The sequence below is a fragment of the Rhamphochromis sp. 'chilingali' genome (genome assembly GCF_963969265.1).
Source record: "Rhamphochromis sp. 'chilingali' genome assembly, chromosome: 19".
Classification (NCBI taxonomy): domain Eukaryota; kingdom Metazoa; phylum Chordata; class Actinopteri; order Cichliformes; family Cichlidae; genus Rhamphochromis; species Rhamphochromis sp. 'chilingali'.
Genome location: NC_137946.1, coordinates 13,302,552 through 13,314,585, shown reverse-complemented (window position 1 = coordinate 13,314,585; position 12,034 = coordinate 13,302,552). Strand labels below are relative to the sequence as shown.

The 12,034-nt window shown below is 42.3% G+C and overlaps 1 protein-coding gene across 3 annotated transcripts in view; it reads left to right on the top strand.

Moving 5' to 3' along the window:
• sptbn2 (spectrin, beta, non-erythrocytic 2) overlaps positions 1-12,034 on the top strand; it is a 54,044-nt gene that overhangs the window by 37,389 nt on the left and 4,621 nt on the right. For 2 of the 3 annotated variants that reach the window (XM_080866808.1, XM_080866809.1), the window contains 23 exons: positions 2,250-2,403; positions 2,521-2,915; positions 3,000-3,263; positions 3,346-3,557; positions 4,230-4,367; positions 4,475-4,694; positions 4,842-5,378; positions 5,650-5,852; positions 5,962-6,052; positions 6,150-6,296; positions 6,462-6,725; positions 6,926-7,150; positions 7,252-7,341; positions 7,732-8,010; positions 8,099-8,229; positions 8,334-8,538; positions 8,654-9,028; positions 9,125-9,369; positions 9,484-9,622; positions 9,741-9,825; positions 10,083-10,279; positions 10,433-10,560; positions 10,665-10,740. In XM_080866808.1, coding sequence (XP_080722934.1) covers positions 2,250-2,403; positions 2,521-2,915; positions 3,000-3,263; positions 3,346-3,557; positions 4,230-4,367; positions 4,475-4,694; positions 4,842-5,378; positions 5,650-5,852; positions 5,962-6,052; positions 6,150-6,296; positions 6,462-6,725; positions 6,926-7,150; positions 7,252-7,341; positions 7,732-8,010; positions 8,099-8,229; positions 8,334-8,538; positions 8,654-9,028; positions 9,125-9,369; positions 9,484-9,622; positions 9,741-9,825; positions 10,083-10,279; positions 10,433-10,560; positions 10,665-10,740 — 4,800 coding nt within the window. Of the gene's footprint in view, positions 1-2,249; positions 2,404-2,520; positions 2,916-2,999; positions 3,264-3,345; positions 3,558-4,229; positions 4,368-4,474; positions 4,695-4,841; positions 5,379-5,649; positions 5,853-5,961; positions 6,053-6,149; positions 6,297-6,461; positions 6,726-6,925; positions 7,151-7,251; positions 7,342-7,731; positions 8,011-8,098; positions 8,230-8,333; positions 8,539-8,653; positions 9,029-9,124; positions 9,370-9,483; positions 9,623-9,740; positions 9,826-10,082; positions 10,280-10,432; positions 10,561-10,664; positions 10,741-11,277; positions 11,368-12,034 lie in introns of all 3 variants that reach the window. The other variant, XM_080866810.1, reaches the window with a different exon arrangement.

Sequence of the window (12,034 nt, the reverse complement as noted above, 5' to 3'; positions counted from 1 at the left end):
GTCGACTGAGGTAGACTCCAGTGACTAGAATTACGCACCTTTCTTCTGTGTTTTCCAACTTCGTTGTACTATTGTACTAAGAATGACTGCGCAATGGCAATAAAGACTTATCTTAAATGTGCTCACATTTTGATTGGCCAAAGGAAGCGCCAGTAATGCCTGATTACCACTGACACATTTGCCAATATATCAGACCCCTTGTTTGGTTTAAATAGCTGAACAGTGTGAAGTATCATTTATGCTATGTAATTTATACTGTATAATCCAAACTGACTAAAACCTGACTTCCATGAATGGCAGTAGCAATGGGAATAGCAGTTGTGGGAACCATTTTCCTTTTACTGTCTACATATGTGCAGCTAGCTAACGTTACAGCCCAGCTGCTTAGATTCTGTCATGCTGTCACTAGCATCATCTTCTTATCTCTGATAAACAGATGCTTTCTTCTCTAGAGAGATTGTGGTTGGTAAAACGTAGAGCTGGGCGATATGAGATTTTTTCATATCACGATATGTTTTTTTCATTTCAGGCGATAACGATATATATCACGATATAAGCCAAATAACTATATTTGTAAGATTTAAATGTGCCGTTGCTCACAAGTAAAATGTGAAATAATCAGCAGCTTGTTTTTATTTAAATATTTATTTCCCATAATAAGTTCAACAGGGTAGATGTACTTAAGGAACATGAGACTTTTTCAGATAAATAAAGGCAAATATTGCAAACTACACAAAAGGCAGCCGCTAAAGCGTTTAAGTTTCAAAATAGAACAAACAAAACAGACTAAATTGTCAATTCCACTTAGAAACAAAATATTAATTCTAAAAATAAATCTTAGTTTGTTTTACAGAAGAACAGACAAAACTGACTAACTTTTGTCAATATCAAATAAACTGAGAACTAAAAGGAAATTCTCAATCTCTCCTTGTTGTATAGCTGAGCTTTTCAAACAGTTGTAACAGTTACTTTAGTCTGACAAAAGCCGAATGACGAATTAGCGCTTCCAGTCAGAGACTCAGGCTACGTCCACACGTACACGGGTATTTTTGAAAACTGAGATTTTCCGTTTTCGTTTTAAAAAATAATCCCGTCCACACATAAAGGCAGAAATGAAGGAAAACGCTGCTATGAACATGCCAAAGCAGCAGGTGGCGCTAGATTCCTAACCGTGCCGAAATGTTGGCCAATCAGAAGTCTAGAAGCCTCGGTGGGAAAAAGTAAACAAAGCTGGGGCATAGAAGCAGAACCGAGTCGTATGTGTGGAGGGACAGTAACTGTGTGTATATGTAAGCATTTAAACACTGCAGAGAGTAGAATTAACAGTAACAGTATTGTAGAAATTCATTTCACCGAAACAATAACGTGGCGCACAGTGTGACGCATGCACCAGTTTATTGTATTTCCAGACTTGCTTTCGGCACAATTTACAGTGCACGCTACTCTATTTTTTGTCAGACTTGAAATAGCCGAAATACCTTCACACTACGGAACTTCTATGGCTCTTCCGTTTGACAATCTCTCCGGCATTGGAACCATCATCTTTTTTCTCTTCGGTCACGCTCGGTTGATTTTTCTAGTCGGCACACTCATTTCCTCCATTACCCCTGGCTACTTCCCAAACAAACACACGTGCGGCTTGGCACTTGTGCTGTACGTAACAAGCCACGCGACGTGACGCTGCGGCTGTGATTGGTTCGGCTCTGCGCTACTTAATTTGGATTGGCTGACCTTTTTTTATTTTTTTCTTTGAGGACAAGAGCGGCGAGGTCTATCGCGATAGCTTAATTTCTCTATCGAGTAAAAGTTATATCGCGATACATATCGTTATCGTTCTATCGCCCAGCTCTAGTAAAACGTAAAGTAATTCTAAAATGAAATTACTCACAGGTTTTGCAGATTTAAATGGATAAATCACACTGAAGGCAAGAGATAAAATTTATAGATATAATTTTGGGCTGACCTGACCCTATAAGGATATTATAAGTAACCAATAGAATGGGGTAGTATAAAATCTCAGCTACTTGGATGTGACTTGTCTATAGCTCTGAGTGATGTGTTTGTAACCCAATATGTGAGAAGTCACCAAGCACTAAAGATTTATTAGCATTTTTATATTTAAAAATGACGTTTATGTTGTGGTAAGTTGAAAAACAATCGTTATTTATTGAATATATACTTAGGTAATTGTCGATTTTCACAAGATAAAACTGGGAAATATTCTACTGGACTGTGCTTTCTGTTTTCAGGGTCGTCTGCAGTCTCAGGACAGCGGAAAACATTTGCATGATGTGTTAGACCTACTGCAAAAGCACAATCTGGTAGAGGCTGATATTTCTGCTCAGGCAGAGAGGATCAAGGCAGTGCAAGGAGCTGCAAACCGCTTCACTTCCCATGAGCAGGGTAAGTCTTAAAAAAATGGTCTTGCACATTTTGTGTACAGAGTATGCATTTTAGTCTGACCCTTTGTGCACACTGTCTAAATTCTGTGTATTTCTGCCTTTTTTTTTTAATTGTAAGCCTATAAACCTTGTGAGCCTGGACTAGTTAGTGAGAAGGTTGAGCTGCTGGGTCAAGCCTATGAAGAACTTGGTCAGCTCGCTGTGAATCGCAGAGAGTGCCTAGAGGACTCACGGCGTCTGTGGCAGTTCCTGTGGGATCTTGGAGAGGAGGCAGCCTGGATCCGAGAGCAGGAACAGATCCTGGCTAGTGGAGACTGTGGCCGTGACCTTACTTCTGCCCTTCACCTACTCAGTAAACATGAGGCTTTCAGGGATGAGATGGCAGCCCGCTATGGCCCCCTGAGTAACAGTATTGCTGCTGGAGAAGATCTGGTTAAAGAAGGGCACTTTGGAGCTTCGGAAGTAACTGAGAGGATTCAAGACATCCGTGCACAGTGGGCCCATCTGGAGGAGGTAAATGTTCATCATCAATTCTAAGGTGCTTTCTTCAAATATTGCATTTTTACCCATAATATTCTTATTTTTGATGCTTCTCAGACAACTAAGCAAAGAGAGCAGAGCCTTAAGGAAGCCGTGGCCCTGCATCAGTTTCAGACGGATGCCAATGACATGGAGGCATGGATCATGGAGACACTTAGACAGGTATCCAGTCAGGAGGTGGGCCACGATGAGTTCTCTACCCAAACTCTAGCTCGCAAGCAGAGGGAGATAGAAGAGGAGATCCAGAGTCACCACCCCCTAATTGACTCTCTGCACGAGCAGGTCCAAGCACTGCCACAGGCCTATGTACATTACCCTGAAGTACGTGTGCTTTCTTTTTCATACTTCTTCAATGATTGCATGCTGTTTGTAGTACTAAATTACTGCCTATTGCTGACTGTAGGTGGATGGTCGTCTGCCTGCTATTGAACAACGTTATGAAGAACTGGAGACCCTGTCAGCAGCTCGACGCCAGGCTCTGGAAGGTGCCCTGGCCCTCTACCGCATGTTCAGTGAAGCTGGTGCCTGTCAGCTCTGGGTGGAGGAAAAGGAACAGTGGTTACATGGCATGGAGATCCCTACAAAGCTGGAGGACTTGGAGGTCGTACAGCAAAGGTGAGTCTGTGGGTGAGGGAAGGTTCGAATGCCAAAGATGATGACAGATTAATTATTTTTCTTCAAAATTATTAACCTTTATTTAACCAGGAAGATCCCATTGAGATTAAAAACCTCTTTTTCAAGGGAGACCTGGCCAAGATAGGCAGCAGCAGATGTCTCACAGTTACAGAAATTACTCAAACACAGGCAGCAACAACACACATGCAACAATAAGTGAAAGAATACAAATAAAATAAAAATAAAATTCAATAAAATTCAAATAAAATAAAAAGTCAGTTAAAATGACAATCAATCTAATTGAAACAGTTGCATGTTATGGACTTGGCCTCAAGGATTCGTAGTTTAGATTTAAAATCACTTAATGAAATGAATTCAGTCATTTTCCATTCCTTCTGCAGTTTGTTCCAGGCCAAGGGTGCTAAATGGACAAAAATCTTTTCATGTTTGAAAGACTAAGACGGACACTTGTAGTTGTGAAATGACATTACATGTAATCGCGGAAATTAATGTTGATGACATAAAGCAAAGATGAAAATTGTACATTATATTGATCTAAGCTCTAATCTTAAAAATAAACAGTCAGTGTTTTTAAATCTACTATAATGTCTAGAAATGTCTATGATAGATAGAATGAGTGAATTAATCATGGTGTTTCATTTATGGATATAGATTTGAGACACTGGAACCTGAGATGAACAACCTAGGAACCCGTGTCGCTGATGTGAACCAGGTGGCAGAGCAGCTGCTGAGCTCAGACAACTGTAACAAAGACCAAATCCACCAGACAGCAGACCAACTAAACAACAGGTCAGAGCTACATTTATGAATTATTGTAACCCTATTTCTGCTGAGGAATGTGTATTATTTAAAAGGCGTGCAGGTAGCATTTTAAGCCTGGTCTGTGTTGTTTCTAGATGGAAGGAGTTTCAGCAACTGGCTGGACAAAAGAAACAAGATCTTGAGTCGGCTCTCAACATCCAGAACTACCAACTCGAGTGTAATGAGATCCAGACTTGGATGAAGGAAAAGACCAAAGTTATTGAATCTACTCAGGGGCTTGGCAATGACTTGGCGGGAGTGATGGCACTACAACGCAAACTCACTGGCATGGAGAGGGACCTTGAGGCTATCCAGGTATGGGAGGTGTAAATGTAATGGGTGGAGGGTGGGACCAGAACACCAGTGAAACAAGGCAAAATGAATATAGTATTATTTAGGGTTTTGTGATGAGGTATTTTAGTATAATATATGCAATTTAAATATTTTTCTTTATCTTTTCAGGGGAAATTAGATGACTTGAGAAATGAGGCAGAAAAGTTGGCCAAGGAACATCCAGATCAAGCAGGAGAGATCCAAGGACGCTTGGGAGAGATTCAAGAGGTGTGGGAGGAACTGAACGCCACCATGAAGCGACGGGAAGAGTCACTGGGGGAAGCTAGCAAGCTACAGGGTTTCCTTAGGGATTTGGATGACTTCCAGTCCTGGCTGTCCCGCACCCAGACAGCCGTGGCTTCAGAGGATATTCCCACTTCTTTGCCTGAGGCTGAGAGTTTGCTAGCCCAGCATGAGAGCATCAAGAACGAGGTGGATAACTATAAGGAGGACTATGAAAAGATGCGTGCGGTTGGTGAGGAGGTCACCCAAGGTCAGACAGATGCCCAGCACATGTTTTTGGCCCAGAGGCTCCAGGCATTGGACACTGGCTGGCATGAGTTGCGGCGCATGTGGGAGAATCGGCACAGCCTGTTGGCCCAAGCCTTCGACTTCCAGACTTTCCTGAGAGATGCAAAGCAGGCAGAGGCATTCCTTAACAGCCAGGTTAGGAAAATACTCTTCGACAAAGAAATAACAATTTTTTTTTATTGGTGCAAAGCAAATAACTGCACGTTTCAGAGAAAATGGATCTGATATTCTATGAAAAATTCTTCTTTACCAGTTCCCACATTTTTAAATGTCTTACTCTGTTGTATAAATAAACAGGAAAAAAGGCCTAAAAAAAAAAGTAAAAATCACTGGAATTCGATAATTACCTATGAAAACTGCATGTGAGACGATGTTTAACATTCCTTTTGTGTCCATCTCTGCGTAGGAGTACGTGCTGTCCCACACAGAGATGCCCACCAGTCTTCAGGCAGCAGAGGAGGCCATTAAGAAGCATGAGGATTTCCTCACCACCACAGAGGCCAGTGAAGAGAAAATAACTGGTGTGGTGGAAGCTGGAAGACGCCTCATTAATGACTCTAATGCAAACTCTGATAAGATCCAGGAAAAGGTTGATTCAATCCAGGAAAGGTTAGAGTAAAAGAAGGAAGAAAAACTGATATTTATATAACTTTTTATTATTTACATTTTTAATTAGATGTTTGAAGGCTAAACATTTTTTCCCGTTTATTTTCTCCAGACATCTTAAGAATAAAGAGGCTGCAAATGAACTGCTGACCAAGCTTAAGGATAACCGGGAACTTCAGCACTTCCTCCAAGATGGACAAGAGGTAAGAATATGGCTTAGTTGAGTACTAATGCAAACTATTGCATCTTGATATTTACATTGAAACTGAAACTTCCATTATGCTGTTGTCTTTTTCATAGCTCACCTTGTGGATAAATGAGAAGATGCTGACGGCTCAGGACATGTCTTATGATGAGGCCAGAAATCTTCACAGCAAGTGGCAGAAACACCAGGCATTCATGGCAGAGCTGGCCTCCAACAAAGACTGGCTCGACAAAATTGATAAGGTGTGGCCAGTTAAATCAGTAAATGTATAATCATAACATCCATGTCATTATAATTTAATTTCTTTATTTAGCTTCCCTTTTGAAAAACTGGAAAATGGCACTGACTTTGACCAAATGGGACATTTAATAACGTTCAAGCTTGTTTTTGTGTCTCATCTCTAACAGGAGGGTCAAGCACTGGTTGCTGAGAAGCCTGAGCTGAAACCTGTTGTCCAGCAGACCCTGGAGGACCTGCAGCGTCAGTGGGAGGAGCTGGAGAGCACAACTCGTACGAAGGCTCAGTGCTTATTTGATGCTAACAGAGCAGAGCTCTTCACACAGAGCTGCTCCGCTCTAGATGTTTGGCTGAAAAACCTTGAAGGTCAGCTGCAAAGTGATGACTATGGAAAAGATCTGACCAGTGTGAACATCCTCCTCAAGAAGCACCAGGTACACTACATAGTACAGAAAAAGCACTTTTAAAATTAGTCTTGCAAATACATTTTTAAAATGGGCGAAAAAAGTCTCACTTTTTAAACATGTTCAATATTACATATAATCAAATGAATGTGGTGCAAGTAGCCATGTTTGCTTAGTGGAGCTAAATGTTATGCATTTGTTTCTTTAATGTTTGTGCTCTCTCTATGTAGATGCTGGAGCATCAAATGGAGGTCAGAGAGAAGGAGGTGCAGGCCCTGAAGTCTCAGGCTCTGGCTCTGTCCCAGGAAGATGCCGGACTGGCTGAGATAGATGGTCAGCAACGGCGTGTCACCGACAGCTTCGCCAACCTCCAAGACCCACTCAACCTCAGGAGACAGCAGCTGCTCGCCTCCAAAGAAGCACATCAATTCAACAGAGACCTGGAGGATGAAATTGTGAGTGGGATAACCTTAGTGATTCCATCAATAAAATAAACAGTTTCTGACAAAATATATCCTGACATTAAGATAATTAATAATCAATCTTTGCCTCTCAGCTGTGGGTGACAGAAAGGATGCCCCTAGCAACCTCCACAGACCATGGAAAAGACCTGCCCACTGTACAGCTGCTAATCAAGAAGAACCAGGTAAAGTTGCAGCTTTTTCAATATATTTTGAAAAAGTTACAAATTTTCAGTATTATTTTTAGGTGTTGCATTGTAAGTAGCTTAAAGGGCAAAGGTTTGGTATTGATTACTCATCAAATGTGGTCTCATTTTCATATAAGTCACAGTCACAGTCGAGAACAGCCTGAATAAATTTACAGTACAAAAATAATGTATTTTTATGTCTTTATTGAACATTGACCACAGTCATAGAGATAAGACGTAATTTTATGGGTAATCAGGTTCCAAACTTTGACATGCAAGAATCTAAATACTTTAAACAGACACTTGGACTGAGTTTAGAGAGATTTTGAGGAGTAGGGAATGTTAGCCAACTAAGAAAGTTGAATATTGTCTCTGGTTGTGAATCAGACTTTGCAGAAGGAGATTCAAGGCCATCAGCCTCGCATTGATGACATCCACAGACGAGGCAAGACTCAGACCCAGGTAGATGGTGAACGCCAGTCTGTTCTGGAGGATCGCCTAGTTGAACTGCAGAGCCTTTGGGACCAGTTGATCGCCGAGACAGACAAGCGTCATGCCCGTCTAATAGAGGCTAATCGTGCCCAGCAGTTCTATGCCGATGCTGCGGAGGCAGAGGCCTGGATGGGAGAGCAAGAGTTGCACATGATGTCAGAAGAAAAAGCCAAGGTAAGCTCGTGTAAAGTGAGATTTAATTGCTTTTTTTCCCTACATCTTGTGCTTGAAGAAAGTTGATAATTTTCTCTTTTTCTCTCAGGATGAGCAAAATGCTCTAGTGATGGTCAAGAAGCACCAGATCCTTGAGCAGGCACTTGAAGACTACGCCCAAACCATCCACCAACTGGCCAACAGCAGTCGTCTCATGGTCAACAATGAACACCCAGAGAGGTGAGAGCACAAGACGTTGTGAACATTTTCAGATGCCACACTTCACCTTCTATAAATAGAACAGGACACCCATAACCTCATCTCTCTCATTTTCAATTAAACAGCGAAAGAATCACCTTACGACAAGCCCAAGTTGACAAGCTGTACGCAGGTCTGAAGGACCTTGCTGAGGAGCGTCGGGGACGGCTTCAGGAGAGGCTGAGGCTGACCCAGCTGAAGCGGGAGGTGGATGACCTGGAACAGTGGATTGCAGAGAGAGAGGTGGTTGCTGGCTCCCATGAACTAGGACAGGACTATGAACATGTCACAGTGAGTTTTTTTCCTCTCAGTAGCATACTTTGGAGACATGAAAGCTCAAAGAGATTTAGCTGAATTAATTATGTTGCTCCCTTTTGCCCTGTTTTTTTTCTTTTTCTTTGTACAGATGCTGAGGGACAAGTTCCGGGAGTTTGCTCGTGACACCAGCACTATCGGCCAAGAGCGTGTGGATGGTGTAAATGCGCTGGCAGATGATCTGATTGAGTCGGGTCATCCTGAGAACGCCAGTGTTGCTGAATGGAAAGACGGTTTAAACGAGGCCTGGGCTGACCTGCTGGAGCTGATTGACACACGCACGCAAATGTTGGCAGCCTCTTATGAGCTGCACCGCTTCCATCAAGATGCCATGGAGGTGCTTGGACGTGTTAAGGAGAAGAGGGAAGCACTGCCTTCTGAACTTGGCCGTGACCTCAACACTGTCCAGCATCTGCACAGACAGCACACCGCTTTTGAACATGACATCCAGGCCCTCAGCGGACAGGTCAGTTATCACTTGCTAAAAGTGATCTCATTTTAGATGGCGAAACTAATATGTGAATACGAGACCAAATATCCCTCTGCTCCTTTGAACTCCTAGGTGAATCAAGTGCAGGATGATGCTGCACGCCTGCAGAAGGCCTACGCTGGTGAGAAAGCGGATGACATTCACAGAAGCGAACATGCTGTGACTTCTGCCTGGGAGGGCCTGCTCGAGGCTGGCGAGGCTCGCAGGCTCCTCCTGCTGGACACCGTGGAGAAATTCCGCTTCTTCAACATGGTGCGAGACCTCATGCTCTGGATGGATGGTGTGAACCTGCAGATTGACGCACATGATAGCCCAAGGTAAATGTCATTTTTTGCTTAAATTTCCACTTACTATAAAATAACTTCAACAATAACTTGTTTATTCATATATAACCTGCCTCTCCTATCTCCTGTGGGGTTTTTTTTTTATAGGGATGTATCTTCTGCAGGGTTAGTAATTGCCAATCATCAAGACATCAGATCAGAGATTGACGCTAGGACAGACAGCTTCACTGCTTGTGTTGAGATGGGAAATACTTTGATCAACAAAAACCACTATGCATCTGATGAGGTATTTTGCAGTGGGTCACATTTACGGTTGTCTTGAGAGAGAACAGTGCATGTTTACAAAAAACAAAAAACCATGTTGACTCAAGAACTGATATCTGAACCTGTTCACCTATTTACAGATCCGAGAAAAACTGACTCAACTCCAGGAAAAAAGAGATAAGATCAACAAAAAATGGCAAGACAAGATGGACCATTTACAAATTGGTATGCATGCTTCACATTTTTGGACTGCACACGGGTGCATTTAGGCCAACAGAGCCGTGGCAAAAGTGCATGGTGTTGTAGGCAAGTTGCTACACGCAAGAGATGGTAGATAACATGCAAACCGGTACCTCCGGTTTAAAGGTCTCTTTATGCAACTGCAGCATTGTACATTGAATTATAATTCTTTTTTTCTCATCCTCTCTGTGTTTTCTTTGTTTTTCTCTCTATATTGTGGCCTTTGGTCATCTTCATATCAGTGCTGGAGGTGTTGCAGTTCGGACGTGATGCTTATGTGGCAGAGTCGTGGTTGGCTGGGCAAGAACCTCTGGTGCGCGCAGCAGAGTTGGGCTCAAATGTGGATGAAGTAGAGAGCCTAATTAAGCGCCATGAAGCCTTTGAGAAACTCGCCACGGCTTGGGAAGAGCGCTTCGTGCAGCTGGAGAAGCTCACTACAGTAAGTAGAGAGATTTGGCTTGTTCTGGAGTACACTGGTAAATGCAGGATGTGTAGGATATAGTACATTCTGCATCATCTATAATTTAGACAATAGAAACCCGACTCCCTTGGTATTACACTAAAAAATGGCTAATTGTTTTCCACTGTTTAGCTTGAAGAGCAAGAAAATCAGAGGAGGCGGGAGGAAGAGGAGAGAGCGAGGCGACCTCCTACTCCTCCACCAGTAGAAGAAGTGCCACAGTCTGAGACAGAAACTCAACCACATGATTCTGCAGCCAGGTATGCCAAAGAGAAGACTGGGTAGAGCACAAGAGTGTTCGTGTAAAGCAAAAACACACTACGAGAGAAAAATTAACATGCTTTCTTTTCCCTCTGTAACACAGAACCAGTCTGGACCAGACCACTCTCAATCAGTCCGTGTCAGTGAACGGAGTACACAGCGACAATGACACATCACAAGTAAGATACGCTTTGTGTGTATGCTTCAAGTGCTTCATTGATTTTTACAGAGTTTCCAGCATAATTTAACATGTAGTCCACTGTGTTGTCTTCCTTCATCTCACACATTATTAGATAGGTCATTAAAATTCATATCCATCAGACAGTTTGATCTAACTTATGAAGTGTAATGCCAAGCTGTATATTAGCAAGCAGTTGTGTTTTGCTTGACAGATATGTTTATTATATGTAGCCACTCGTTGGGTTAGGTTCTGGAAAGAAAACTGTGTTACACTTTAAATTCATACATGTTATATGAGTGATTCTCTTCAGTGGCAGATGAAAACAAGTACCCGGTGACTTCATGTGTCAGAGGTGATGGATTGGCTGCTTGTGGGCAGCACTGTTGCAAACCTCTGCAACTGATGCTACAGAGAAAATCACTAAATGAACGAGAACTATTTCTGTGTTTCTGCAGTTCTAGAAGTGCAAGCCATATCCTGACATTCATCTTTTTGCCCCAGACTTCTTAACAATTTCTTATTGCGTTTTTGCCAGCAGTCATTATCGCTATCGTTGTCAGTGGGAAAGAAATCAGAGCCTAAACGTGTGTGTAAGCCAAAGCAGCAGGAGCGTGTGAGTACCAAGTCACGGTCAGCTTTGTAGCTACCCCTCGTCCCCTTCACAGCCTCCGCTCAGCTCCTGGTCAACTGCAGTGCCTTTTTCCTTCTACTGAGAAGCTATTGCTCTCTGTCACAGATGCAACCATCACTTTATTTATTCATGAGCTACAGCTATCATTAACGAGCCCCATCGCTGTTTAAAGGCATGATGCAGATTCATGAACACACTATTTTCATGGATCAAATATGCAGTTATATATTTATATGTGCTCATATTGACCAGGACAGGAGTGACTGTAAATGTGGAGCCCAAAGTAAATGTGGTGATAAATGTAGCTGTTCAAAGCTAATTTATATGTAGTTTGTTTTAGTCTTTATCCATGTGTGTGAGTCGCCTTTGAGTGTCAGTCTTTTGATGGAGTCACGTGAGAATCCTTTGTAGAAAAGTACGTGACACAAAAGGTGCCCTGAGTTTCCGTTTTGTACTATAGTCGCAGTACTAGAAGCAAAATCCTGTTGTCTGTGGATGTTTTTTAAGGTTTATAAGATCAATTAAAGCCACAACACTTAAGCTGCAGTATCTCTAAGATCTCAACATCTCCAGTCTTAGAGGTGAACTGTAATTGAGCAATAGTGTAGGACTATTTATTTATATTTTTTATTTGACTGAAGAAGCTGAGATTAGCATCAGA